At 49.1% G+C, this 27,275-nt stretch overlaps 1 protein-coding gene and 1 pseudogene across 2 annotated transcripts; both read left to right on the forward strand.

Moving 5' to 3' along the window:
- The first annotated feature begins 10,920 nt into the window (after positions 1-10,920).
- Positions 10,921-16,829, forward strand: LOC125520663 (respiratory burst oxidase homolog protein A-like). Of its 2 annotated transcripts, none has more exons than XM_048685627.1 (14): positions 10,921-11,415; positions 13,194-13,308; positions 13,439-13,487; positions 13,563-13,673; positions 13,779-14,159; positions 14,251-14,637; positions 14,714-14,809; positions 14,907-15,022; positions 15,168-15,270; positions 15,358-15,525; positions 15,616-15,750; positions 15,858-15,986; positions 16,150-16,228; positions 16,519-16,829. In XM_048685627.1, exons 1-14 carry the CDS (start codon positions 11,016-11,018, stop codon positions 16,626-16,628), a joined length of 2,379 nt encoding a protein of 792 aa, XP_048541584.1. In that variant the 5' UTR covers positions 10,921-11,015; the 3' UTR covers positions 16,629-16,829. The 2 variants fall into 2 exon arrangements, with proteins under 2 accessions (XP_048541584.1, XP_048541593.1); XM_048685636.1 differs by lacking the exon at positions 10,921-11,415 and adding an exon at positions 12,298-12,455.
- Positions 16,830-17,084: 255 nt separating this feature from the next.
- Positions 17,085-21,792, forward strand: LOC125520679 (annotated as a pseudogene).
- The last annotated feature ends 5,483 nt before the right edge of the window (positions 21,793-27,275 follow it).

The raw sequence follows: 27,275 nt of genomic DNA on the forward strand, positions 1-27,275 counted from the left end.
GCAAACACATGAGATCCACAAGCATATAAGAACAACCCAAGGAAACAAGCCAAAGATAAGGTTCTTCCCACTCCTAAGGAGGTAAGGTCTTGATGATAGTCTTCTCCAAAGAGGAGGTCTTGAAATCCACTTGGGATCCTCTCCCAAAAGGTCTTGATCTCCAAGAGGAATGGTAGAAGGAGCAAAGCTCTATCAATATCTCACATATACTTTGCTAACCCTAAGCATGACTCTATGTACGGAATATATAGGTAGGTGGGCGAGGGGGCGAGGTGGAGGCCCAATCAGCCACTCTTGGACGTCCATCCTGAAGGGCCCGTGCACAAGGGCTAGGTTGGGCCCGTGTGCACGGGATCCAGTGTGCACGGGGTAAGTTGGGCTCGTGGGCATGGGGGTCCCGTGTGCACGGTACACGCCTGTGCGCACGGGGTGCTACAACGGCCCGAGCCCGTGCGCACGGGAGTGCACGTCTCTTTTTCAGAGGGCTTCTAGGAGGCCCGTGCGCATGGGATCTTGGGGGCCTGTGCGCACGGGGTTGCCTGGGAGGTGCAGCCTTCGTCTTGTTGGACTCCTTCTCCTTCCTCGAGGCCTTGGGGTGCTTCCCCTCCTCCTTTGGGGTGCCCCTTAGCTGCTTGGTGGCGTTGGTCTTCGTACCTAATGACACATAGCATAGTTTGGTGAGGTAGCAACCAAATTTCATTCATGTCCATATCTATCTCAAGTAGGAGTGAGTTCACCTCGGTTTCAATGGCGCGTGCTCGAGCTTTTGTCATGGGTCCATGTGGTGCTTGATGTGTTGGTGTAGGGTCGATGGGGATGATGGAAGGATGCTCCGCATCACAAGGTCCTATCCGTCCACATCCTGTCCCTTTCGACGCAAACGTGGATCAAATTTTGGCCGAAAATAAGTTGCGTATGGACAAAAAACAGATGCCCATTCGTTTGCGCCGGCGTGTTGGCCGTGTTTTCTATATGTTTCAACTCAAATAGATGTGGCAGGACGAAATGGGTTCGCTGGAGTTGGCCTAAGCCCATGTCTCTCATAAGGATGGTGAATCTACTAAAGGATGTTGACCATGATAGGTCGGTGTTTGCTTCATTAGTGTCAGATATTAAATATCTAATGTCTCTACATAAAACTTGTATTACTTGTATTAAGCGTAGCCAAAATGCTGTAGCAGATTGTTTGGCAAATTTTGCTAGAACCGGAAAAAGAATTGTAGTGTGGTTGGGCTCTGGTCCACCCGGAGCGCTTGGTCTTAGCATAGTTGATTGTAATCCTGATATTGATTGAGTAATACAAGCTTTTACACGAAAAAAAAGATGCCTTTCTATTTCATTCTCGTGGTCATGTCCGAGCCGTGCCATAGGAAGGCGCGCTGAATTTTGTTGATGTTCGTTCTTGCTCATTTGTCCCGATCAAATCCCGACTTACACACACTCTCTACACTTTTTCCATTTTTGTCTTGATTATGCCAGCAGCCGAGAAACGCTAAGAACACGAACAAAAAGCGGTCACACGATTTGGAACGGCAACGATGCAAAGACGTCAAGGCCTTCTTTGGTTCATAGGATAGGAATTTTATAGGAATAGGAAAATCATAGGAAGTGAGATGACATGCATGTCAATTCCTATAGAGAAAGAGATGTCATTTGGTGCATAGGATAGGATTTTTTCCATTGAGTCTAGGCTAATGTTTTTTTCCTCCAAAATATGAAGGATTGATCCCTATCCTACATAGGAATAGGAATCCATTCCTACAAACCAAAGGGCTTCAAAGGAATTTTTCCTTTGCAAATCCTATCCTATAGAATTCCTACAAAAACCCTACAAACCAAAGGAGGCCTAAATCGGCAGACCGGGCACGTCACGTGGTCGCGCAGCCACACGTCCATGCAGTGCTGGTGGTACATGTGCAGCTACGCCGGCAGCCGCTTAACCATGTCTCCATCCTCCAGCTCTCCGAGGCACGCCGCGCACTCCGACGGCCGCCTGGCCATCTTCCGTCCTCCTGCTGCTCGGGTGCTAGGATGTCGTCCGCGGTGGCCGTGCGCACCGGCGGCTCACGACCACTTCCTTTTTGCACCACGAACTGCGGTAGATCAACGGAAAATTCTCTGTCGCTCCAACACCATAGCTTGCCTGGCTCTGCCCAGCACCGCTGCGCCACCTCTGACCACGACAAGAGCGGGCATAACTGGTGGCGGTACAAATTGGCGCTGAATATTTTACGAAAAAGGGTTTCCTCACTTAAGCACGAACCATAATCAACAAAGCATCCGATACAAACGCACACCACACACCCAAGGCAAGATACATGAATGCCGGGCACCGACACACAACCACAACGACTAGAAAGCACCTAAAAGATGAGCAAAACGAAACCGCTAAGAGCCGACGGAAAACACCACCAAGAGGAGTGATCGTCCGGAGGATGTGTAACGGACATGCCGGACCAAGGACTCCAAGGCGGTGCCTCCAGGAAGGGTACAACCATGAACGTCGCCACCGTCCGATCCGAGGATCGAGTTTTCACCCGGAGTAAGATGGAAGGGGAAGAAGCACCACGACGAAGCCTGCAAGGAGGACACGATGTCCACGGATGCCGTCACCGTCGACCAGACACACTAGGTAGGTGATGAACCCCGGTGCTTCAACACTTCCGCTGCCCCGGTCCGACAACACCCGCAGCCACGCCGCCTAAGCGGCCATGGTTGCCTGCCCGCATCCGAGCCGCGCAACCCGCCCACGACCAATGCACGACTCCCGCCGCCAGGGCCGCCGCCCCGCCATGAGACCACCCCGAAGCCACCAAAGGCCACGACTTTGCCCGGATCCACGACCCCAACCACCTCCAGAACCGCCGCCGACCAAGCTGCCTCGAGGAGGGCTGCAACCACATCGACCGGGGGAAGGGGAAGGCGAAGAAGTGGCCCATGGCCATGACTGACACCCATGTCGGCTCCAACTTTCCCCCAGAACCGAGTTCCACCCCCGTTTCGAAGGGCCAGAGCATCAGGAGGCATCGGCCGTCGCCAGAAGCCGGAGAGGGAGGGTTGCGGAGCCGTCCCCGCCACCGCCTGAAGACGCCACCGGGGGATCCACCCGAGCCGAGCGCCGCCACCCAGCCGCGAGGGCCCGACTGGGTGGGGGCAGCCCACCACCACCGCTGCCGCGCCGCCCCCCTACCAGAGCACCACGGCGAGAGGGACGCCCGCGACCCGGTTGACCGCGACCCGCGGTGCTAGACGCAATGCCGAAGCACTGCTGGGGGCACCGCCGCCGACGCCACCACCGGCCCGCACCACCGCCATGCCGCCCGCCGCCCGTCGAGCGCCACCATCGCCGGCCTACTTTGGGATGCTGCCGCGCCCGGCATCGAGAGCCATGCCCAGCCGCAGATCTGGCCCGTGCCAAACCCTACAAGCGGGGGACGAAGGAGCCCCGCCGCTGCCAGCGACGGCGAGGGCGGAGGAGGGAAGAGGAGGGGGTGCGGCGGCCGGGATCGGGAACCCTCCCCGATGCCTCGCGGGTGGCGGCAGGGGAGGGAGGGAAGGGAGTCGGCTTCCGTGTAGGCCATTGATGGTAGCCGGACGAGCGCGTAGATGGTGATAGTCGTGCCAGAGATTGTTAGACTTAGAGATATATTCTTGTAATCTCAACTAACTGTATCTCTTCCTCTCCTGTAGCTTCTCTTATCTCTTTTGTAACAAACCGAATCCCAAGCGATCGGTAATTCCTTGTAAGCCACGGCAAGGGGCGTTTCCTGTCGAAGATCAATATATACACACGTGGCTCCCTCACGAGGGAGTAGGAACGCTTCCCATCTAACATGGTATACAAAGCCATCCTCTTCCTATCGATCTAGCCAGCTACCTCCTTCCTCGATCACCCTCGCCATCCTTCCTCGATCATCCTCGCCATCGCCATGTCGTCGTCATCCACTGTCTCCCTCAACCTTGGTGCGCTCCCATCAGAGAAGCTCACCAAGACCAACTTCATCCTTTGGAAGGCACAGGTCATGATGGGCCTGCGAGGAGCACAGGTCACCGGCCTCCTGGACGGATCAGACGCACCTCCACCGAAGACGGTACAGCAGCAGCAGACGGACAAAACCGTCACCACCGAACCCAATCCTCTGTATGCTCAATGGATCTCAAAGGACCAGCAAGTCCTTAGCCACCTCCTGAATTCTCTTTCAATGGAGATTCTCGCCCAAGTTGCGAGCAAAGAGATGACCTTCAATCTCTGGACTGCCATCACCACCTTGTTTGCCTCGCAGTCCCAATCGCGCATCACCAACCTGAGGATTGCCATCACCAACACAAAAAAGGGCTCTATGTCTAGTAGCGCTTTCATCTCCAGGATGAAGAACCTAGGAGATGAGCTTGCAGCGGCAAGGCGCCCCGTCTCGGACCCAGAGATGGTGGATTATGTCCTTGCCGGGCTCGACAGGGACTATGACCCTGTTGTGGCAGCCATTGGCGCAGTAAAAAATTAGATCTCAGTTGATGACTTGTTCGCCCAGATAGCAGCATTTGATCCACGCGTGGAGATGCTCGGCGACGGTCCAGATGCAGGGTTCAAAACCTCAACAAACTTAGCCTACAGGGGGCGCGGGCGCGGCTACAGAGGCCGCGGGCGCAACAACAACAGAGGGCGCGGCCGAGGCAGGCGCCCCTCCCCAACTCCATCTGGTGGAAATAGCGGCGGCAACGGTGGTTGCGGTCGCCCACAGCAACAGCGTCAGCAGGTTCGAGACTATCCAGAATGTCAAATTTGCTACAAGCATCATCCAGGAGGTGCTCGTGATTGTTGGCATTGATATGATGATGAAGATGAACATGAGGAGAAGGGGGCCAACATGGTCACCGACTCCTACGGTGTCGACACGAATTGGTATGCGGACACAGGCGCCACAAATCACATCACAGGGGAGCTCGACAAGCTGACGATCAGAGACAAGTATCGTGGACACGACCAAGTGCATACTGCTAGCGGTTCTGGTATGAAAATCACTCATGTTGGTAGTTCAATTGTCAAAACCCCCATTAAAAATTTGCATCTAAAAAGAGTTCTACATGTCCCCTCAACATCAAAAAATCTTCTTTCAGTTCATAGATTTACTCTTGATAATCGTGTTCTTATTGAATTCTATCCTTATTTCTTTTTGGTAAAGGACTTGGACACGAGGAGAGTGCTTCTTAGGGGCAAGTGTGTGGGAGGTATCTACCCACTCATATCTTCGTCGTCATCATCAAATAAACAAGCTTTTGTTGCTATCAAGCCTTCTTCAGCAAAGTGGCACAGTAGATTAGGTCATCCTTCATCAGCTATTGTCAAGCTCGTTCTTAGCAAGAATAAACTTCCCTATTCTCATGAGTCTAGTGTTGCGTCTGTTTGTGATCCATGTCAACAAGCTAAAAGTCATCAGTTGCCATATCCTATTTCATTTAGTGTTTCTACCGCACCTTTGCAACTTTTTTTTCCAGATGTTTGGGGACCAGCTCCCACCTCTGTTGGTAGACACTCGTATTATGTTAGTTTCATCGATGACTATAGCAAATTTACATGGATCTACCTTCTTAAGAAACGATCTGTGTTTCAAGTTTTCAAGAACTTTCAAAACCTCGTTGAGCGAAAACTAAACACTAAGATTATTGCTATGAAAACCGACTGGGGAGGTGAATACAATAAACTCAATATCTTTTTTCAAGAGCTTGGCATATCACATCATGTATCATGCCCCCATGCACATCAACAGAACGGCTCTGCCGAAAGGAAACATCGCCATGTTGTTGAAGTAGGGTTAGCTCTACTAGCAAACGCATCCATGCCACTAAAGTTCTGGGATGAGGCATTCTTGACTGCCACATACCTCATTAATTTACTCCCTAGTAAAGTCATCAAATTCGAGACTCCCATCACACGTCTTTTTGGTACCACTCCTGACTACAAAACACTTCGTGTATTTGGTTGTGCTTGTTGGCCTAACCTTCGTCCGTAAAATACACATAAACTTGCCTTCCGTTCCAAAAAGTGTGTGTTTCTTGGGTATAGTCCAATCCACAAGGGAGTCAAATGTCTTGATGTTTCCACTGGCAGAGTTTATATCTCTCGAGATGTTGTGTTTGATGAATCTGTCTATCCTTTTGCGTCCCTTCATCCCAATGCCGGAGAACTTCTCAAGAAAGAGCTACTTCTTCTTCCACCACATCTCCAAAACATTGATCATGGGGGTGACAGTTGTACTAACCAAACTGATGATCCTACTAGTGGAACCATGTCTCCTTGTATGCAGGATCATGCAGCAAAAATTGGTGCAGAAAATGATTAAAATTTTGAAGAAAACGATCCTATATTGCATGTGCCAGAAGAAGACGGAGCAGGCGCGGAACACGAAGAAGATCCGCCATCACGTGGAACTCCTGTGCGCCAGGTCGCCTCGGATCAGGTGCGCAGATTCGCGCCGGATCGCGCGCCGGGCAGGAGTCTGCAGCGCCAGTTGGAGGGCGACGTGTCATCATGTCACGACGAGACGCCGCGTCCCGCACCGCGTCCCACGCACGGGCCCAACGCGTCGACAACGACAGGCGGATCTGGGTCAGCATCGGGATCTCTGACCCACGCGCGTGTGTAGACCAGCAGCACGAGATCTTCTGCGGCTGCTGCTTCTGGTGGGTCGGCCACATCACAGGCCACACGGCTCGGCTCGGGATTCGTTGTGGAAAGCGGATCTGAGGCGTCTCCAGGATACTCTGTGGCTAATTCTGCTGCGTCGTCTCCTGTACCACCTCCAACTAAGGTTTCACGTGTTATGACTCGGCTTCAGAAAGGTATTCGAAACCCAAAATTTAGAATTGACAACACTATTACATATGGTATGCTATGTATCACAGGAGAACCGGCAAGGTTAGAAGATGCCTTAGGGGATCCAAGATGGAAAATTGCAATGGATGAGGAGTACTCAGCTCTCATGAGGAACAAGACTTGGCATCTTGTACCTGAAAAACGAGGTAAAAATATTATTGACTGTAAGTGGGTTTACAGAATCAAGAAAAAGGCAGATGGCACTATTGATAGGTATAAAGCACGCTTAGTTGCAAAAGGTTTTAAACAACGTTATGGTTTGGACTATGAAGACACCTTTAGTCATGTTGTTAAAGCTGCAACCATTAGGCTTGTGCTAGCAATTGCTGTGTCCAAGGGATGGAGTCTGAGACAGCTAGACGTTCAGAACGCGTTTTTGCATGGTGTTCTGGAAGAGGAGGTTTACATGAGACAACCACCTGGGTATGAAAGTAAGAAAACACCTCATTATGTGTGTAAGCTTGATAAGGCACTTTATGGTTTGAAACAGGCACCAAGGGCATGGTATTCAAGGTTGAGCTCTCAGTTGAAGTATCTTGGTTTTGTTGCATCCAAGGCTGATACATCTTTGTTCATTTATAACAAAGCAAGTACAACTATATTTGTGTTAATATATGTTGATGATATCATAGTTGCAAGCTCCTCTCAAAGTGCCACTAATGCTCTTTTGAGTGATTTGAGTTCACAGTTTGCCTTGAAGGACCTTGGTGGTCTACACTTCTTTCTAGGTATTGAAGTCAAGAAGATTCAAGATGGTATAGTACTAAATCAGGAAAAATATGCCACTGAACTTCTAGTTCGTATGGGAATGAAGGACTGTAAGCCTTCACCCACACCATTGTCTCCTTCAAAAAAACTTTCAGCCTTTGAAGGAGAGCCACTTAAGGAAAAAGAGAGCACAAGATACAGGAGTGCAGTAGGAGCTTTGCAGTATCTGACACTGACAAGACCAGATATATCCTTTGCTATTAACAAGGTTTGTCGGTATCTTCATGCACCTACTACTGTACACTGGACAGTTGTTAAGAGAATTATATGGTATATAAAGCATACTGTGAGTTTGGGTCTTCAGTTCAAGCACTCTAACTCATCTCTTGTTAGTGCCTTCTCTGATGCTGACTGGGCAGGATGCAGTGATGACAGAAAGTCAACTGGAGGCTTTGCAGTTTTCTTTGGCTCAAATATCATTTCTTGAAGTGCTAGAAAACAGACCACAGTGTCCAGGTCAAGTACTGAAGCTGAATACAAGTCATTAGCAAATGCTACTGCTGAAATCATTTGGGTTGAATCATTGCTCAATAAGTTGGGAGTTAACCAACATCGTGTGTCATGTTTGTGGTGTGACAACTTAGGAGCCACGTATCTTTCTGCAAATCCGGTGTTTCATGACAGAACGAAGCATATAGAAATTGACTTTCACTTTGTAAGAGAAACGGTTGCAGAAAAGAAGTTAGACATACGGTTCATCCCTTCCAGAGATCAAGTTGCGGATGAATTCACTAAAGCTTTGCCAGTCAAGCCTTTCGAGGAATTCAAGAAGAATCTTAATGTAGGATAGTTTAGATTAAGGGAGGATGTTAGACTTAGAGATATATTCTTGTAATCTCAACTAACTCTATCTCTTCCTCTCCCGTAGCTTCTCTTATCTCTTCTGTAACAAACCGAATCCCAAGCGATCGGTAATTCCTTGTAAGCCACGGCAAGGGGCGTTTCCTGCCGAAGATCAATATATATACACGCGGCTCCCTCACGAGGGAGTAGGGACGCTTCCCATCTAACAGAGACGAGACGAGGAAGCAGCCGATGAAGACACACTCAAACGTGCCCGTGGTTGCCGCCGGGTGCGTGCGGCGCGCGCGCTTGTGGTAACTCCCGTGATCCTCGGGCGTTTTCTGGCTGTGAAATGCTACCGGCTATACATTTGATTTTACATATACTCCGAGGTCATATCTGATTGGTCTAAGCCATTTGTACGTCTACCTTTCTCCGGAGATTCTAGTCACGCCATTGTTTTCTACTCCTACCTTGCATGTGATCCATCGTACTATATCTTTATGCACAAGGGATGTTTGACAGTGGCGGAGCCAGGAAATTTGAATTAGGGGGGCCGATTGCAGTCAAAATAGGTTGAGGAGGGCCAAAGCATAGAAAAAATAGACTTTAAGCATAAAAAAATTGCTAATCATGCACTGTTCATCAGTGAATTAGTAGCAAACTCCTAATGTCAAGGGGGACCAGGGCCCCTGCTGGTCCCCCCTGTCTCCGCCACTGATGTTTGATGTATACTCAAGGGATAGGAGCCGGCCGTGACGTCTACGTACCTTGCTAGTGATCCATCAGATATCTTTTTTCTACCGCATGGGACATGTGGTTTGCAAACTCAAAATTCACACATATATCTTTTTTTAAGGGATTCATATTTTTACATAGCTTTACAAGAGAGTATACGGGTACCTCATAAGGGCAATTTTGAACACAGATCACCGAAACGGAACTCATCAAACGTAGACATACTCGCGGACGGTGATAATGGTGAACGCCATCCAACCGCGGGCCTCTATCTGTTCCTTTCCCTCAACAAAGAAATGAAAAAACTAAGACAAATGTCCGCCTCCAGTATCAAGATCAACAACAATTCAACCGTACCACATTTAGATCTGAAAGCACTCCTCGAAAGATGTTCAACAAATTTTTTTTCCTAAATTTATCAAATCCAAAAGCGGCCTTAATCTCAACCTTCCTCTCATCGAGCTTAATAAACTTCTTCATAGGCACTGGTTGATCCAGTTGCTATTCCTTTGGATTTCATCCAACAATGGGTTTGCCTCTGTCATTTGATACAACACGCACATGCGTCCGGACTAGACAATGACGTGATCAAGAAATTGCAAAACATTGAGCAAATCAATGAAATGACCAAGAGTAACAAGGAGCAAAACTTACGATCTCTTCAAGTGACGCGCCCCTTGGCGACCTTTTTGGCACTCGTGCATACAAACCGCAATACTTTATTGACGGCATTTTGAATGGCGTACCATATGGATGGAGTAGTGACCTCACACCATGATCATGGACCACTTCCATGTTTTAGGGGGGGGGGCGTAGTTCTTGTGCCCATTGAACAAAACATGCACACTTTTGCCAAAATGCCACATTATGCTTCATGGCTTGAAAATCCACACTTGTGCCAACCATGCCTCACACAACAATCCACCCTCCTTCACCAAGTATGCAACAATCATGTTTCCTTGATAGTCAACAACGACAATGTCGAAAGTTTTTTTAGAGAAGTCAAAATATTCCGTTTGGCATTTGGCCGAACACATGCTGGCCGTGGCCTCTGCCATGGATGGCAGCGACAGGGGCAGATGGCACCTGGGTGCTAGCGGGATCCTAGGTGGAATGGCGACGACACAGTCCAAGGCGGGCAGGAGTCTGGCTGGAGCAACAGAGGTCCGACAGGGCCTCGATGGTGTCCGAGATGGTACTGCGGCGGTGGCGGTCTCCAAGGGTGAGGATACACAGCACAGGGGAAGGGAGGGAGTGGGGGGGGGAAGGCTCTGGGTGGGCGGTGGGGTGTTTTGGTCGGGCGGCGTTGTGGGAGTCTGACGTGGCGGATGTCCGGACTCCTCAAAACCTCCCCTAGGTTTGATTTTGGACATTCAGACCGGTCCGAACAAATTTGGTAACCGTTGTTGGATTGGCGAAAAATATCCAAACATTTGTGAGCGATTTGATGATCCGCGTCAGAGTTGCCCTAATGCTAGTGAACTCTCTTTTGCAAGGAAAAAAAAAAGAAGAGAAGATGGTATACTCCCACCAACCCGCACCGAAGTAAGCAGCTCATGTTGATTAGCTACTATACGTACCACCAGATGATGCCGCTCATGCATATGGCTGCTCGCATAATCTTAGGATGAGCCAACCGAAAGCAAGCATGAATGCCATTCCTAACTCCCCTCCCTAGCTACCCAATCAAGTGATCAACCACACCACCTCCCATCACCGGCTCAACTGTACCGCAACATTTCTCCAAAAGATAATTTTCCTGGGTGCATGCATTTGAACCATGAACCCATGATGCATATATACTTGCAAAGGAACTTGCTACGACAAGGTACCCCGAATACAGTCTACTCCACCAATGTCCGAGGCCCATGATGAGTTTCTTCAGGTACCGATCATGTCCTCGGAGGGTCCGGTGATGATACAGTTCGTGTCCAACCCCAGCATCGCCGGCAGCAGCGACGCGCTGTCGGCGTCGCTCAGCGCCTGCCCATCGGGGAGGTCGGCGTCGGAGGTAGAGATCGAAGTGCTCTTCCATGACGCCGACGGTTACGTCTACGACGACGATGGCTGCTGCACGGCGTCATTGCTCGGCTGCGGCGGCGAGGACTTGGAGTCGGGCGGGGCGACGGCAAGGCTGCTTCGCTCGCCGTCGCCGGGCATGGAGTTCGTGGAGCGTGACGGCAAGGGGGGGCCCAAGTGGAGCGAGATGGAGCGAGTGAGGTTTGGCCGCTCGTGCTCGTCGCCTGGGAAGGCTGGTGAGCTCTTTTCACTTCGCCGATGCAAGTAGTGAAATTTTAGAAGAGTTTGTTCTGTTTTTGGTCGGGGCTTTGCTACACCTACGTAATTATGCTAGGTAATGTTACATAAAAACTACATGCCTCACTTGATAAATCACCAAACGGTTAATTGGTTAGGGAGATCAAGAACTACATGCTGCAGAGGGAGTTTAAACCAGTGAAGATCATGAGATCACAGAACATGGTCTCACATTGTCTTGCTAACTATGCCCGAACGGCTCGTAGCACCGCTTGTTAGTTGCAACGGCCACCCCCCTTCATTCATAATCTTGTATTAGCGGACTGTAAGCCTGTTACTTTGAAATAAACTTCTTTTAAACCCGCAAAAAAAATGTTACGTAAAAACTGATATGGGATGATTTGATTGGAAGGGGAAAATAGCCCAGCCCCGCCCCATGAAAATCAGGGGGGGGAGATAAATAGATTAGGATAAGTACGTAGGTGTAGGATTATTGTTTTGGTCGTATGGGAAAAAAAGTGAAGCAACCAACTAGCCAAAAAAAAAACAGTTCGCATGCATTTCAAAATTAAACTCTGATAATAAATCAGACCAATCAAATGTGTGTTGTATGATAAAATTTATGCCATTGAATTCGTATTTAACAGAAATTTTCATCGGCATAATTTCTGTCACAAATATATATTATTGATCTAATTCATGATAAGGTCGGATTTCGGTTAAGGTGACTTTTAATCTTGCCACGTGTGGGATGATTGCTCATGTGGACGAGAAAAGAAAGAAAAACAAATGCAGTATATAAAGAGTAGATACAATAGGAAGTTGGATAAACAGAAAGTGCAATAGAACGTCGACGAAAGATGCACTAGAATTGAGCACCAAAAAAAAAAAGTAGTCCTTCGTGCAGAGGCCGTCTCCAGACATGACCATGTCCACCTCCCCACGCCTCCTTCGATCCTCCCACCCAGCCTGCCTGCCGACTCCAATGTCCAATCCCGCGGCTTCCGCACACGTTGGCGAGGCCGAGCTCTTCACGAAGGTAGGAGTTTTTGATAAAGGATGGATTTTATTAGCTCATAATGAAGCATCAAGAGGATACAAACATAATAAGCACACACCCGGCCTCTGCATAATTAGGATTCACGAAGGTAGGAGTATATTGCTAGCTGAATTTAGTCACAGATGCGTACGTATACATGTACTTTCTTTAGATTCAGACTGCGTAGATGAATGGATTGTCGAATTGTTCGTGCGGTCGTGCTATGGGCTGTTTGTTGTTGGAGCCTGCAGCCCTGCGCACCAACTGTTTGCTGGTATGCTTCAACGTGGGCTGTGCTTACAGTGCTTTAAACAAAGATAGTAACATTCTTCACAGGAAAGAGAGATAAGGATGATGCAGAGTCCAGCCTTCGAGTGGGAGATGGGCTGGGGAGGAACCGATTGAGAGGACGGGGCTGTTTAACCTCTTTGTCGGGAAAAAAAAAGCCAAGAAACACTAAAACTAGAAACACTGTCCTAGTTTCTATAAGGCAAATAATACTGAATACCATGCCCAGGGATCAATCGTTAGTCTTTGCAAGCTCTCTACATTACATATGGCTCCATGAATTTTGAAGGGTTAAAATGAAGATCGTGGTATTGATATCTTTCTTTATATGTAGTGGAATATTGAGATAAAAATATTGAATGGGTTCTCAAGAAAATAGCCATATTTTTTTTGTTTAATTTATCTCTGTATATTGCTTGCATCTCTTTATGAGCTCATATTACTCTGTAGGTGAAAATGAGTCTGCTAGTTCGGCGGAAGGGCCTGTTTTGGTCAATCAAAACAGCAATCCTAAAAGATCCATCAGTCGTTCTTCTAGCCATGGGATCAGAATAGCATTGGATAGGTATTCTTCGTCAACTGCAACTCCTATGACTCCAGTCTCAAGTATAAACACTAAGAAATATAAAAACTATTGACACATAGAAATTTCTTACACATTTTTTACGTGTTTTCTTACACATATGAATCTGCAGCTGTGAAAGAAACTCAAGTAGCAATCTCAATGAAAAAGATATCAAACAGGTATGATGCAGACAGTCTTAACACATGATTACTAATAGCTTAGAACTGTGTATTTACATGCTTTTAATTTCTTAGGCGATAATGTTCAGTGCCTCTTTGAACAAGCTCTCATTAAGCCAAGACGAAGCAACTGAATACACACACTTGATCCTAGAAGAAATCCAAACAGGCCAGGGACTAGCAAAGGTGATCTACTAGCACCAGCCAGTATTTTATAATCACTGACTCTGTTTCTTCATATTGATAATATAAATCCAATTTATTGTCCTTGCAAAATCCTCAAACATGCAGCTGAGCGGAACAAGAAAGGGGACACTGAATGATCTCCAACCAACTTGCTGGTCAACACCTATACCAACCAAACACATACAATGTATGACATCGACGGCCATTGTCTTCTTTCGTGCTCACTGGAGACGAATATGGGTAATTGTCATCTGGCTTGTAGCATGTGCTGCACTCTTCACTTGGAAGTTCATGCAGTATCGCCAGCGATTGGCATTTGAGGTCATGGGATACTGCCTGCCAACTGCCAAGGGCGCTGCAGAGACTCTTAAGTTTAACATGGCCATTGTGCTCCTACCTGTATGCCGTAACACTATCACTTGGCTTAGGAGAAGCCGTAGCATCAACTCTGTCATTCCATTTAATGACAATATTAACTTCCACAAGGTGTGATCTATTGCCAAATGTAATGTGCATTGCATTTGCATGGCTTGTATACTCCAATTGCTCCGAGCATAATATTCATATTCCAGTTTAGCTTGTTGCTGCAGGAATTGTGATCGGCATAATCCTCCATGGTGGTACTCACCTATCATGTGACATCCCAAGGATTGCAATGGCAGATAAGACCATTTTTGGGCGCACAATTGCTCGTGACTTTGGCTATCACCAGCCATCATACATGGAGATAGTGACATCAATCGAGGGGACAACTGGTATAGCCATGGTAGTGCTCATGCTGATTGCTTTCCTGCTTGCCAGTAGGCCTTCAAGAAGAAATCCAGGATCACTCCCACCTCTGGTCAGACAGATGGCGGGATTCAATGCTTTCTGGTATTCACATCATCTGTTCATTGTTGTCTACGTTCTGCTCATCGTGCATTCCATGTTCCTCTTCCTAGCAAAAGATGTATCAGAGAAGACGGTAATATGAATTGAATAAAGTAAAGATCACTATGTTTATGTCCCTGTTATCTCATACTGTCTCAAAGTGTATGCAGACATGGGTGTATGTGGTGATTCCTGTGATGATCTACCTTGGAGAGCGAATGTTCAGGATGGTCAGATCTATGGCATATGAATCGAAGATCCTCGATGTGTGTGATCATCTTCCATATTTCGTCATCTCAATGAAGTATATTTGTTTTATGCACGTCCTCTTGTAACAAATCTAATTCAGTATGTTTTTTACAGGCAATGACTTATCCAGGGAAGGTACTTTCTCTCAAGATGGCAAAGCCTCCAGGTTTTCGCTATCAAAGTGGAATGTATGTCTTTGTCCAATGTCCACAAGTATCGAAGTTTGAATGGTGAGCTTACCATGGTACCGAAGCTTTGGTAAATAGTTGGTGATATATCAGTTTCGTTACTGTTTTGCGCTGTCACTTTATCGCGTGCAAGTTTGTAGCATGGGTATTATTGCTAATTCTATATATATTTCGTTCTGTGTTTCAGGCACCCATTTTCTCTTACCTCTGCACCAGATGATGATCATTTGAGCATCCACATCAGATCTCTGGGTGACTGGAGCTACCATGTGTATGATATGTTCCATGAGGTAAGACACTCTTCATCCTCTGAATAATGCTTCAGGTAGCTATCTCAGTACTTTAGTCATATAATATAAACACTTGACATTTTGTAGGCACTGCGTTGCAGCAACCTCGACCTGCCAAAAGTATCCATTGATGGCCCATACGGTGCAGCATCACAAGATCACTCGAAATATGAAATTATCTTGCTAATAGGGCTTGGAATAGGAGCAACACCGTTCATAAGTGTCCTCAAAGACATTGCTAATGGCCTAGATAAGGCAATGACCAGTGCAAACTGCTCATAAAGTGTAACCAGCTACGCATCTGCATACAAAATGATTTACCGTAATCTTCCCAATCCATTGCAGGAAGGCTGCGCAGCAAATCATCATAGTGCCAATGGGCTGAGGAAGGCCTACTTTTATTGGGTGACAAGAGAGCAAGGATCCTTTGAGTGGTTTAGGGACATCATGAAGGAGGTTTCAGCTCGAGACAGCAAACAGGTTACGATTTAATGACCATTCTTAAGTGTCTGTATCTACTTCCAGATGGGCATTTTCCATGACAATGAATGTCTTGCGCTCTTATAAATCTCACGTTGTGATTATAGGGTGTGATAGAGATGTACAACTATCTAACAAGCGTCTACCAGGAAGGTGATAAGCGGTCAGTGCTGATAAGCGCAATTCAGGCTCTTCATTTTGCGCGCCATGGCATTGATATCATCTCGAAAACTCCAGTAAGTCTTTCTCCTAAACAGCTACACAAAATTGAAGATTGTACAACATTCTTATTACTCTACCATTTGGTGCTCTGCAATTTTCCAGTGCTAATTACCGCGAACCCTTCATTCCGTGCAATTGTCAAATTGTCAATCACAAGGCAATTTTTTATACTTGCAGGTCCGTACACACTTTTCGAGACCGAACTGGCCTAGGGTGTTCCATGGTCTTGCAAGAAAACATATCGGTGAAAGGATAGGTATGACTCTTCTGTTCTTGTCTAACAGCTAATTATATATGCAACTAATGTTCTACCGAAAAATATTTGTTGTAATTTAGAAGATGCACTGTCAGTTATATCATCGTACGATGAAATAATGATCCCCAGTTTCTTGTCTGATGTGTCAAAAGGGGAAAGAGCTGCAGATATATGACCCTAATATCATGAGTTTCCTAGTATTATTTAATTTGGGACATATTTTCCATGAAATTTGCGGTTTCAAGTTCACGTATTTGTTATTCTTACATGGAAATGGAACGCAATGGCAGGGGTTTTCTACTGCGGGCCGGATGATTTGGGAAGACAACTGGAAAGACTCTGCCACAAAATGAACATGAGAACATTCACTAGATTTGTGTTCCACAAGGAGCATTTTTAGGATAGCTAAGTGAAGTGGAATGAAATGAAATGTGAATTCCTGTTCCTTTATTTTTGTCAATATTTTGGGTAGAACATGAGCTTGTGTTTACTAATTACCGAAATGCAGGCTCTAATTTTATATTTTCCTCCCACAGTTGAAAAATCTTGTAAAATGACACTTTGGACAAGGTCAAATCTCTGTTGGATATGCTCTGTTTTTCTTCTAAGGGAGTAATATTTGTTTTAAAAAATATTCCTTTGAGGAATATTATTTTAGCACACTTTGAGAAATAGATTTTTTTTTGAGAAACACTGAGGAATAAGTATATTTTTTAGGCAACTTTGAGGAATAGTTTTTTTTTAGGGTCCTCTGTTTTTTTTTTTGAGCACTTTAGGGTCCTCTGTTAGCTGGTGCTGGGCTGAATGAAGCATACTCCGGTTAATTGCAGACCCGGCCCACGTTCCCAAAACCCCGCCGCCGTTTCAGCCCATCGTCCCTATCCCAAAATCAGTCTCTCTCCTCCCTCCGCCGCCACCTCCGCCACCGCCACGGCGCCCGCCGGTGAACCCCACCGTTGGCGACCATCGCGCGCGCCACCGCCCTCCCCACCGCTCGGCTCCTCCTGCGCGGGCGCATGGCCTCCTTCGCCTCCGTTGCGACCCTCCCCTTTCCCACCTGCTCCTCCGACGACGACGACTCTGACGACGCCAAGCCCCTCCCGCCTCTACCCACATCGGAGGAAATATGCCCTCCGCAGCAGCACCAGCAGCAGCCGCAGTGGCGGCAGCTGGAGCGCGACTGCAACGTGGCCATGAAGGCCCTGGCGCGCGCGGGCGACGTCGACCAGGTGCTCGCCCTCTTCGCCGAGCTCAGGACTTCCGGAACCCCCAGTGTGCTCTGCTACAACACTCTCCTCAACGCGCTCGTCGAAGCTGGCCATGTGGAGGAGGCCCCCAAGGTGTTCGACGAAATGTGTGCGTCTGGGGTGCGGCCCGATGCGTCATCCCACAACATCTTTCTCAAGCTGCGTTCGTGGACCACCGACCACGACGACTCTCCGTACAAGGTGATCATCCGGATGCAAGAGCTTGGGATGAAAGTTGACGTGAGCACGTACTCTACAATTGTCACGGGGCTGTGCCGTGCGGGGAAGCTCCTCGAGGCATGGGGTCTGCTTGAGTGGATGCAGGAAGCGGGGTGCCGTCCCATGGTGCATACTTACACGCCAATTGTACAGGGATATTGCCGTGAGGGCCGTGTCAAGGAGGCCATGGACCTGATGGCCATGATGGAAGCTGCTGATTGCCCTCCCAATGTAGTCACCTACAATGTTCTGATCAGGGCTTTGTGCGACGCCGGCCAATTTAATGAAGTCAAGCAGCTTTTAATGGAGAGCAGAACCAAGGGTTGGACGCCCAGTATTGTCACCTACAATACCTTTATGAATGGTCTCTGCAAGAAAGGTAAGGCTAAGGAAGCACTTGCGCTGCTGGGTGTTATGCTGGGCAAAGGGCTGGATCCCACAGATTTACTTTGAGCATTCTTCTGAATTGCCTTTGCCATGCCTCGAGGATTTCCCATGCCAGATACTTGCTAGAGAGGAGTACGTCGTCATCGAGATGGTATGCTGGTGTTGTTGCATACAACACTGTGATGGGCAGGTTATGTGAAATGGGACATTGGAGGGGTGTTCTGAAGCTGTTGACAGACATGATCAAGAAAGGTGTGATGCCAAACACGAGGACGTTCAACATTGCCATTCGTAGTCTTTGCATTGGTCGAAAGTGCTCCGCAGCCAAGAGCCTGGTCTGTAACCAAGGGTTTGCTGCAAATGTCGTGACATACAATACACTGATTGATTGGTTTTTCTACCATCGAACGCCTAGTGAGGTGGGCCGCCTAATGTCTGACATGGCAGCAGGAAATATTGCTGTAGATGAAGTTACTTACACTATATTCGTTGTTAGATTATGCAGAGATGGAAATTTTGCTAAGGCCAGTAGTTGCTTTCTAAAATCGCTAGAGAATGGACTGTCAATGGATCTTCTTGGCGTCCTTATAAACAGGCTTGCTTACAATGGCAAAATCATGGAGACTATTCGCATATTCCAGAATATGAGAGAAAGAAAAGGGTTTTCCCTAGATAATTCTGTATTTGACCTCACAATTGAAAGATTCTGTAGGGCCGGTTATTGTCATGACAAATATATACATAATCTTAACTCTATTCTAGATGCAATGTTGGGAAAGCAGTGAACTGAACTCTTGTGGATCTAGGAAGCAGACGATAATTGGAGGTAGCTTACTCTTTCTTTCTGTTTTTCTCGTGATCTGAATTTAGATGGAGTAGTATTGTTCTCACTGCTGAATTCGTCCAATGAATGACAATAGGATGTTCTGTGCAGAACTTGCAACTTTGTTCTAGTAACAATTTCGGCTAGCATTCAAATTTACGGAATCTGAATTTGTAAGTGTGTTGTACCAAATTGTTGTGCTGTGTAATTATCAATGGTTCCAAATGGTCTTTGTTCTAGACAATCATCACTAGATTTTCCACTAACCATATCTTATTGTGTGTTCTCACTTCTCAACAATGTTGCATGTCCTATAACAATCAGATATGATGTGCTAATTGGTAGGAAAATTTGCCGCTTTTGAGGGAAATGGAAGCTACGTGTGCCTAAATAGTATTTTCCTTTGTGCTACACAATGACATAATCATTCAGTAACATCTAGTCATATTTGCTTGTCTGGCTGACACAACTATAGTGATTTTCAGTGATATATTTATTTACTTTATGATTATATATTTAATTTAATCGTAGTTTTCATTTTGGTGTTTGGAACCAATCAACCAATACTTTATGAAATAAACGCTTCGTATGACAGATGTCGTTGCCTGATTTTTTAAAAATATTTTGGCAACTGAAATATCCTGTAATTTTTGGTATTCCTCTGAAACTATTATGAACAATGTCTCCTCTAGCACACTGCAATTCGGTCCATGGTTTGCACGAAACAGTAGCTGTTTTGCCTTTGGCTGCCGTTAAAAGCATTTTAACCTGAAATGCTCTGTTTTCTGGCCTGCTAGCCGAAAACAAAGGAATTTCTTGAATGCAGACATTGTGGAATATTATCTGTTATAGAAGCATACTTTTTATTTTGTTCAGCATTACTGTAGCTCCGTTTCTCTTACTCAGGTTTCCTTTTGAGTTATACATGTCATATTTCAGGAATGGATTCCCTCTTTTCATTATTTTCCTCCTGCCAACTGCCATGAATGAGAAGTGTGGACATTGCTAAAGATACTCAATACGTGTTGTCTGACTTTTATAATATTCCGTACATCAAAGATGGCTGCATGCCTGTTTATGTTAACATATTCCACCCTGCCACTCAACAGACAGAGTCTAATTGGTGAGTTATGGGAAGATTGACTTACTTGCCAACATAGAAAGGTTTGGTAGTCGGTACTAAAGTTACATAATTAATTATATTGATTTACATAAATGGTGTTATTTATGTATCTGGTGTTGTAAACTAGTACTGTAGTAAGAACTAGCAAGCAATATTTTTAGGCTGGTATTATAATTATGTTTGAATTTTATACATGTTCTGCCAAGTTGCATATCTATGCTACAAATATTTTAGTGACTAGGACGCCGAATTTTCCCCTCTTACCTATGCTATTCTCCACATCTGTGACACCTCAGCCCAGCCTGGTTGAAATTCAGCCCAAGTGTGGCCGATGAGTATATGTGTGCATTAGAATTTAAGTGGAGATACGTACCCCCTTGCTAGTTTAAAGGTGGAAGCCACCAATATCAGTAAATACCCAAGGGTTCCCAAGGCAATAACGTCCTGTTAGCCATTTTTGCGGGAAGCAAGGACGTACGTATAAGCAGGATACCTTGGTATACTCAGTATGCAGATTAGTTCTAAGCCAGTTGGGACCTTGGTGTGTTACCGCATATAGGCTTCGCTCTTTGATCTTTGAACCCTGTTTCTATCATATCCACACTTGGTTAACTTCCTGTCTTCTGCAAGCTTGCAATCAACAACATGCTGCACAGGTGGGATTCCAATGCAAGTTTTTCCTATTTAATACAGGATTACTGCAATTGCAAACAGTTTTAGCCATATAAACTTGACAAGATGAGGATGGTAATGATCCGACAAGGTATGATGGCATATAGGCCATACTGATCACCGTGTCCTGTATGCTGGATCCTCTACCATTCTGTGTTCTTTCTGAAAGCGTGCCAATCCCTATGTTGGGCGGAGCTGAGAATCCTCTATTTGCTGGGATCAAGCTTTTCCTCTTTTTTTTTGCGGGTGATCAAGCTTTTCCTCTGCAGGGGCCTTGTGCAGTAAACCCCCTATGGACGTTCCCTGTCGAATCATTTGTGCTGGCAGGATTCCTGTTATCTGGTTCAGAATGAAACTTGATTAGTGAGGTCCTGTGGTTGTGTATCCTTCTCTATCTACCATAGGTAGAGTGCATATATCACCAGGTAGGTGTTTGTGGTTACTCTACATAGAGCTCTTTATAGAAGACAAAAAAAAAGTGTCAAGTAGGATTCTTCTCTTATTCTTATCAGCATTTAGATTGTGAAATGTAGCCCAAAGACATTCAGGTGAATTGGATTTTGCGTGTGTCAAAGTCAGGTCGCCGTGCTCTAAATAGATTTTTCTTCTTCTGATTTGTGTCGTTTATTTCTAACCTCATGATTCTTGTTCGTTTTGTGGGCAGCTACTGTCATGTGGGGCGCTGCGTACAGGCGCGGGTCGCGCGCCCAGGGGCAGCAGCCGACGGCCACAGCTGGCGAGGCATGATCGGGACAAGGAGTCCTGATCCTACGTTGGTTCCTAGAGTCCAGGAGTAGTTAGTTCCCTAGTTTGTTAGGAGTCCAGGAGTAGTTAGTTTCCTAGTTTGTTAGAAGCCCATAAGGCCTTTATATATCCTGTAATCTGCACCCTTGGACGCAGGCAATAAATCATTATCTCCTACCTCCTCCTCTACTCCTAATCTCTTCTCCTGCACCATTGAGCAGTTAGGCAAAAACCCTAGCGCTCCTATCAACCAAGACTACGAACTACGTAGTCGAGGTCCTGCTGTCTTGGGCACCGAGGTCCTTGACAACTTGGTATCAGGTTCCAGGCAATCCTCTTCCTCGTCCGCGCTCCATCCGCAGCCTGCCGCCACCCCTGCGTCCGCGCCAAGCACACCTCCATCGCCACCATCCGCCGCCGCCTCGGTCACTTCCGGCATGGCAGAACCAACCACCGCTGATCTGGCCACGATGATCGAGGCCTTGACTGCAACGGTGGCGTCCCTGCAGACGTCCGTCGCCGCGCTCCAGAAGGACAAGTCCACCTCCTCGTCGAGCGCTGCCGGCGCCCACGATGGGCAGCACCACAATGATCGCCCGCCCCGGTTTCAGAAGATGGACTTCCCCAAGTTCGACGGCAAGTCAGATCCGCTCGCTTTCCTCAACAGATGCGAGTCCTTCTTCCATCAACAACGGATCGCCGAGGAGGAAAAAGTCTGGATGGCGTCCTACAACCTTGAGAGTTCTGCCCAGCTGTGGTACATGCAGGTCCAGCGTGACGAGGGCACTCCGCCGTGGCGCCGCTTCTCCGAGCTGCTCAACCTCCGCTTCGGGCCACCTCTACGCGCTAACCCGCTGGGCGAACTAATGGCGTGCAAGCGCACAACGTCCGTAGTTGACTTCCAGGAGCGGTTTGAGGCGCTCCTCCCCCGGGCAGGCATCTTATCAGAGACACAGAAGGTTCAGATCTTCACCGCGGGACTCCAGCCACCCCTCAGCCTCGACGTGGAAATCCACAACCCGCAGTCCCTCGCCGTCGCCATGAGCCTCGCCCGCAAGTTGGAGCTGCGCGACCAGTGCGCGCTCACCTCCGCGCCACCGGTGCGTTTTCAGCAGAAGGGCATCCTGCCGGCGCCCGTACCACGCCTCGCGCCCCCCGCACCGGCTCTACCAGCCGCACCCCCTGCTCCTAGTCTGCCGGAAGGGCGCCCAATCAAACGCCTGTCACAGACAGAGATGGAGGAACGCCGTCGCCTGGGCCTATGCTTCAATTGTAATGAGAAGTTTGGCAGGGGCCACAACCGCGTCTGCCAGCGCATCTTCCTCCTCGACCTGGCGCCGGACGACGACGACGACGGCACGGCCTCCGCCACCGCTGATGCCTCGCCGGCCGACCCTCGGATCTCGCTCCACGCGATCTCCGGCGTGCGCACGAGCGAGACCATGCAGATGCATGTCACCCTCGGGGGTGTCTCCCTCCTCGCCCTGATCGACTCAGGCTCCACCCACAACTTCATCGCCGAGGAGGCGGCCGCTCGTGCTACACTGCCATCCCCCACCACCGAGAAGATGCGTGTCACGGTGGCCAACGGCGAGCGTGTTCCGTGCCAGGGCGCATACCGCGCCGTCTCCTTCCGCATCGACCAGGAGGCGTTCTCGGAGGATTTCCTCGCCTTGCCGCTCGCAGGCTACGACGTCGTCTTGGGCACGCAATGGCTGGCGACGCTTGGACCGATCCTGTGGGATTTCCGCGCCCTCTCCATGACGTTCTGGCGGAGGGGCCATCGGGTCTGCTGGCGCGGCCTTGCCAGACCGGACGGGCCAGCCCTGCAATCATGCAATGGCCGCGATTTCCTCGACGCCATCCTCACCGAGTTTGACGGCATCTTCGCCGAACCCTCCGGCGTACCACCACTCCGCAGCCGCGACCACGGCATCACCCTGCTGCCCGACTCTGCCCCGGTGGCCGTCCGTCCATATAGCTACCCGGCCGCGCACAAGGACGATCTGGAGCGTCAGTGCGCCGCCATGCTCGCCCAAGGCATCATCCGAGCAAGTCGTTCCGCATTCTCATCGCCGGTACTGCTGGTCCGCAAGCCCGACGGGTCCTGGCGCTTCTGCATCGACTACCGCGCCCTGAACGCCATCACCATCAAGGATGCGTTTCCAATTCCGGTGGTGGACGAACTCCTCGACGAGCTCCGGCGCGCTCGTTTCTTCACCAAGCTCGACTTACGCTCCGGCTACCACCAGGTGCGGATGCGTGCGGAGGACATCCCAAAGACTGCCTTCCGTACCCACGACGGCCTCTACGAGTTCCTGGTGATGCCGTTCGGCCTCTGCAACACGCCGGCGACGTTCCAGGCACTCATGAACGATCTGTTGCGGCCGTACCTGTGCCGTTTCGTTCTTGTCTTCTTCGACGACATCCTCATATTCAGCGAGTCGTGGGCCGATCATCTTCGCCATGTGCGCACCATCTTTACTGTACTGCGCCAGCACCGGCTCTTCGTCAAGAGGTCCAAATGCTCGTTCGCCGTCGAGTCGATCTCCTACCTAGGTCACACCATCTCCGCGGCCGGAGTGGCCATGGATCCGGAAAAAGTGCAGGCCGTGGCCGACTGGCCGCAGCCTCGCTCGACGCGCGCGGTCCAGGGGTTTCTCGGTCTTGCAGGGTACTACCGCAAGTTTGTCAAGGAGTTTGGCGTGGTCGCTGCGCCCCTGACGGCCCTGCTTCGCAAGGACGGCTTCTCATGGTCGCCGGAGGCGGCATCAGCTTTTACCGCCCTCAAGACGGCGGTCACCACGGCTCCCGTGCTCGCATTGCCCGATTTCACACGGCCATTCATCGTCAAGTGTGACGCGTCTACATACGGTTTCGGGGCCGTCCTTCTCCAGGATCAGCACCCGGTGGCTTTCTTCAGCCGGCCGGTCGTGCCTCGTCACCGTTCTCTGACGGCATATGAACGGGAACTCATTGGCCTGGTGCTCGCTATTCGCCATTGGCGACCGTACCTCTGGGGGCGCCAATTTGTGGTAAAAACTGACCACTACAGTCTCAAATTCCTCCTTGACCAGCGCTTGGCAACCATTCCGCAGCACCACTGGGTCGGCAAACTACTGGGGTTCGATTTCACTGTGGAGTACAAGGCCGGTAGTACAAACACGGTGGCGGATGCCCTTTCCCACCGCGACACGGAAGAGACGGGGGTCATGGTTATATCTGGTCCTCACTTCGACTTCATCGACCGCCTACGACACGCTTCGTCCACCGACCCAGCACTCGCCGCGTTGCGCGAGGATATCACGGCAGGCGCTCGGCAGCTGCCGTGGGCGCTCTCCGACGGCCTCGTCACTTTTAACGGCCGCCTCTACATCCCGCCAACGTCTCCACTACTCCAGGAGCTTCTCACCGCAGTGCACGATGACGGACATGAAGCGTCCTGCGCACGCTGCATCATCTCCGCCGCGACTTCCACGCACCTAACCTTCGCAAGACGGTGCAGGAGTATGTCCGCACCTGTGGTACTTGCCAGCGGTACAAGTCCGAGCACTTGCACCCCGCCGGTCTGCTGCTGCCACTGCCGGTGCCCACGGCCGTGTGGACTGACGTCGGCATCGATTTCATAGAAGCGCTCCCTCGTGTGGGTGGGAAGTCTGTTATCCTCACCGTGGTGGATCGCTTCAGCAAGTACTGCCACTTTGTGGCGCTGGCCCACCCGTACACGGCAGAATTAGTGGCGCAGGTGTTCTTCGCTGAGATTGTGCGTCTCCATGGCGTCCCGCAGTCCATGGTCTCTGACCGCGACCCCGTCTTCACCTCGGCTTTTTGGCGGGAGCTCATGCGCCTCACCGGGACCAAGCTGCACATGACGACGGCGTTTCATCCACAGCCGGATGGCCAAACGGAGGCTGCTAACAAGATCATTGTGATGTACCTCCGTTGTCTCACCGGGGATCGTCCCAGGCAGTGGCTCCGATGGCTTCCCTGGGCCGAGTACATATACAACACCGCCTACCAGACATCAACCCAAGAAACTCCGTTCAAGCTTGTGTATGGCCGTGACCCTCCCACTATTCGCTCTTACGAGCGGGCGATACACGAGTGGCCGCCGTGGCCAGGAGCATGGCGGAGCGCGACGAGTTACTCGCAGACGTCCGCTATCGTCTACAGCAGGCACAAGCGGTCTACAAGTCCTACTACGACAGACGCCATCGGGGCATTCGGCATGACGTGGGCAATTGGGTCTGGCTTCGTCTTCGCCAGCGCGCAGCGTCCTCTCTCAACCTGCCAACCAGGGGCAAGCTCAAGCCACGCTTCTATGGGCCGTACCGCATTTCAGAGGTCGTCAACGACGTGGCCTACCGCCTTGAGCTTCCGGCACGCTCGCGCCTCCATGACGTGTTCCACGTGGGCCTCCTCAAGAAGTTCTTCGGCACGCCTCCAACTGCACCACCGGGATTGCCTCCGATCCACAACGGGGCGGCTGTTCCAGAACCGGAGCGCGTGACTCGTGCACGACTAGCACGCGGCGTTCGCCAGCTGCTCGTCCACTGGAAGGGTGAAGCAGCAGCATCAGCTACATGGGAGGATCTTGACAGTTTCGTCGAGCGCTACCCCGCTTTTCAGCTCGAGGACGAGCTGCTCGTCGAGGGGGGGAGAGATGTCATGTGGGGCGCTACGTACAGGCGCGGGTCGCGCGCCCAGGGGCAGCAGCCAACGGCCACAGCTGGCGAGGCATGATCGGGACAAGGAGTCCTGATCCTACGTTGGTTCCTAGAGTCCAGGAGTAGTTAGTTTCCTAGTTTGTTAGGAGTCCAGGAGTAGTTAGTTTCCTAGTTTGTTAGAAACCCATAAGGCCTTTATATATCCTGTAATCTGCACCCTTGGACGCAGGCAATAAATCATTATCTCCTACCTCCTCCTCTACTCCTAATCTCTTCTCCTGCACCATTGAGCAGTTAGGCAAAAACCCTAGCGCTCCTATCAACCGAGACTACGAACTACGTAGTCGAGGTCCTGCTGTCTTGGGCACCGAGGTCCTTGACAGCTACTCCCTCCGTAAATAAATGTAAAAGCGTGAAGATCACTAAAAATATAAAAGTGTGAAGATCACTAAAATAGTGATCTAAAGGCTCTTATATTTCTTTTATAGAGGGAGTACTAGCTAGCTCCTGAACTAATTTTGACATATTGCAGCATTGTTTTCCCTTTATTTCAGTCATTCTGAATGTTTCCCTCGCGTTATTCTTTTCAGTCTCAGGCCAGTGTGTCTGTCAGGTTCTTCCACTGATGTTAGCGTACATGTATACCTCATTCCACAGGACGCATGCATGATGCAGTTGTTGCTATGGATAAAAGTTTTATCATAAACATGTCTGCCCAATCTGAGTTCATCTGAAAACCTCCATATGCACTAACCTTCTCCCCATCTCCTTTTCTTGGCGCGGGGTATGCATATGCTGATATGCACTTCACTAGACTAGTAGACTGTTCAAAAAAAAAGATATGCCCATCGGGTTATTTCAAAAAGGAAAAAATGATATGCCACATCGGGTTTGTCATGGGTACCTTTTTTTAGGGGTGTCATGGGTATCTGTTGAGCGAGCATAGCATATACGTCTTTTTTTTTGGACATGAGCATAGCATATTATTAGTCCAAAAAGCAAACCTAGCGCTGTTCACATTTCGCAGGAAACAAGCTCGCTCCTTATTCTCGTAAAAGAAAAAAAAAACTCCCGAAAAAACTGGATCTCGCTCCCGTGTCGCTCGTGGGCGACACCGGGGCGCCCCCAGCCGCCGGTCTCCGCTCGTCCGCGACTCCTCATCGCC

The sequence above is a fragment of the Triticum urartu genome, chromosome 1 (genome assembly GCF_003073215.2).
Source record: "Triticum urartu cultivar G1812 chromosome 1, Tu2.1, whole genome shotgun sequence".
NCBI lineage: Eukaryota > Viridiplantae > Streptophyta > Magnoliopsida > Poales > Poaceae > Triticum > Triticum urartu.

What these genes read in the sequence shown, in the direction of transcription:
- LOC125520663 (XM_048685627.1), top strand. Translation starts at nt 11,016, where the DNA reads ATGTCCGAGGCCCATGATGAGTTTCTTCAGGTACCGATCATGTCCTCG. An exon ending in CAAGTATCGAAGTTTGAATG is followed by an intron (nt 15,023 to 15,167) that starts GTGAGCTTACCA and finishes TCTGTGTTTCAG; the next exon opens with GCACCCATTTTCTCTTACCT. An exon ending in CAGCTCGAGACAGCAAACAG is followed by an intron (nt 15,751 to 15,857) that starts GTTACGATTTAA and finishes TTGTGATTATAG; the next exon opens with GGTGTGATAGAGATGTACAA.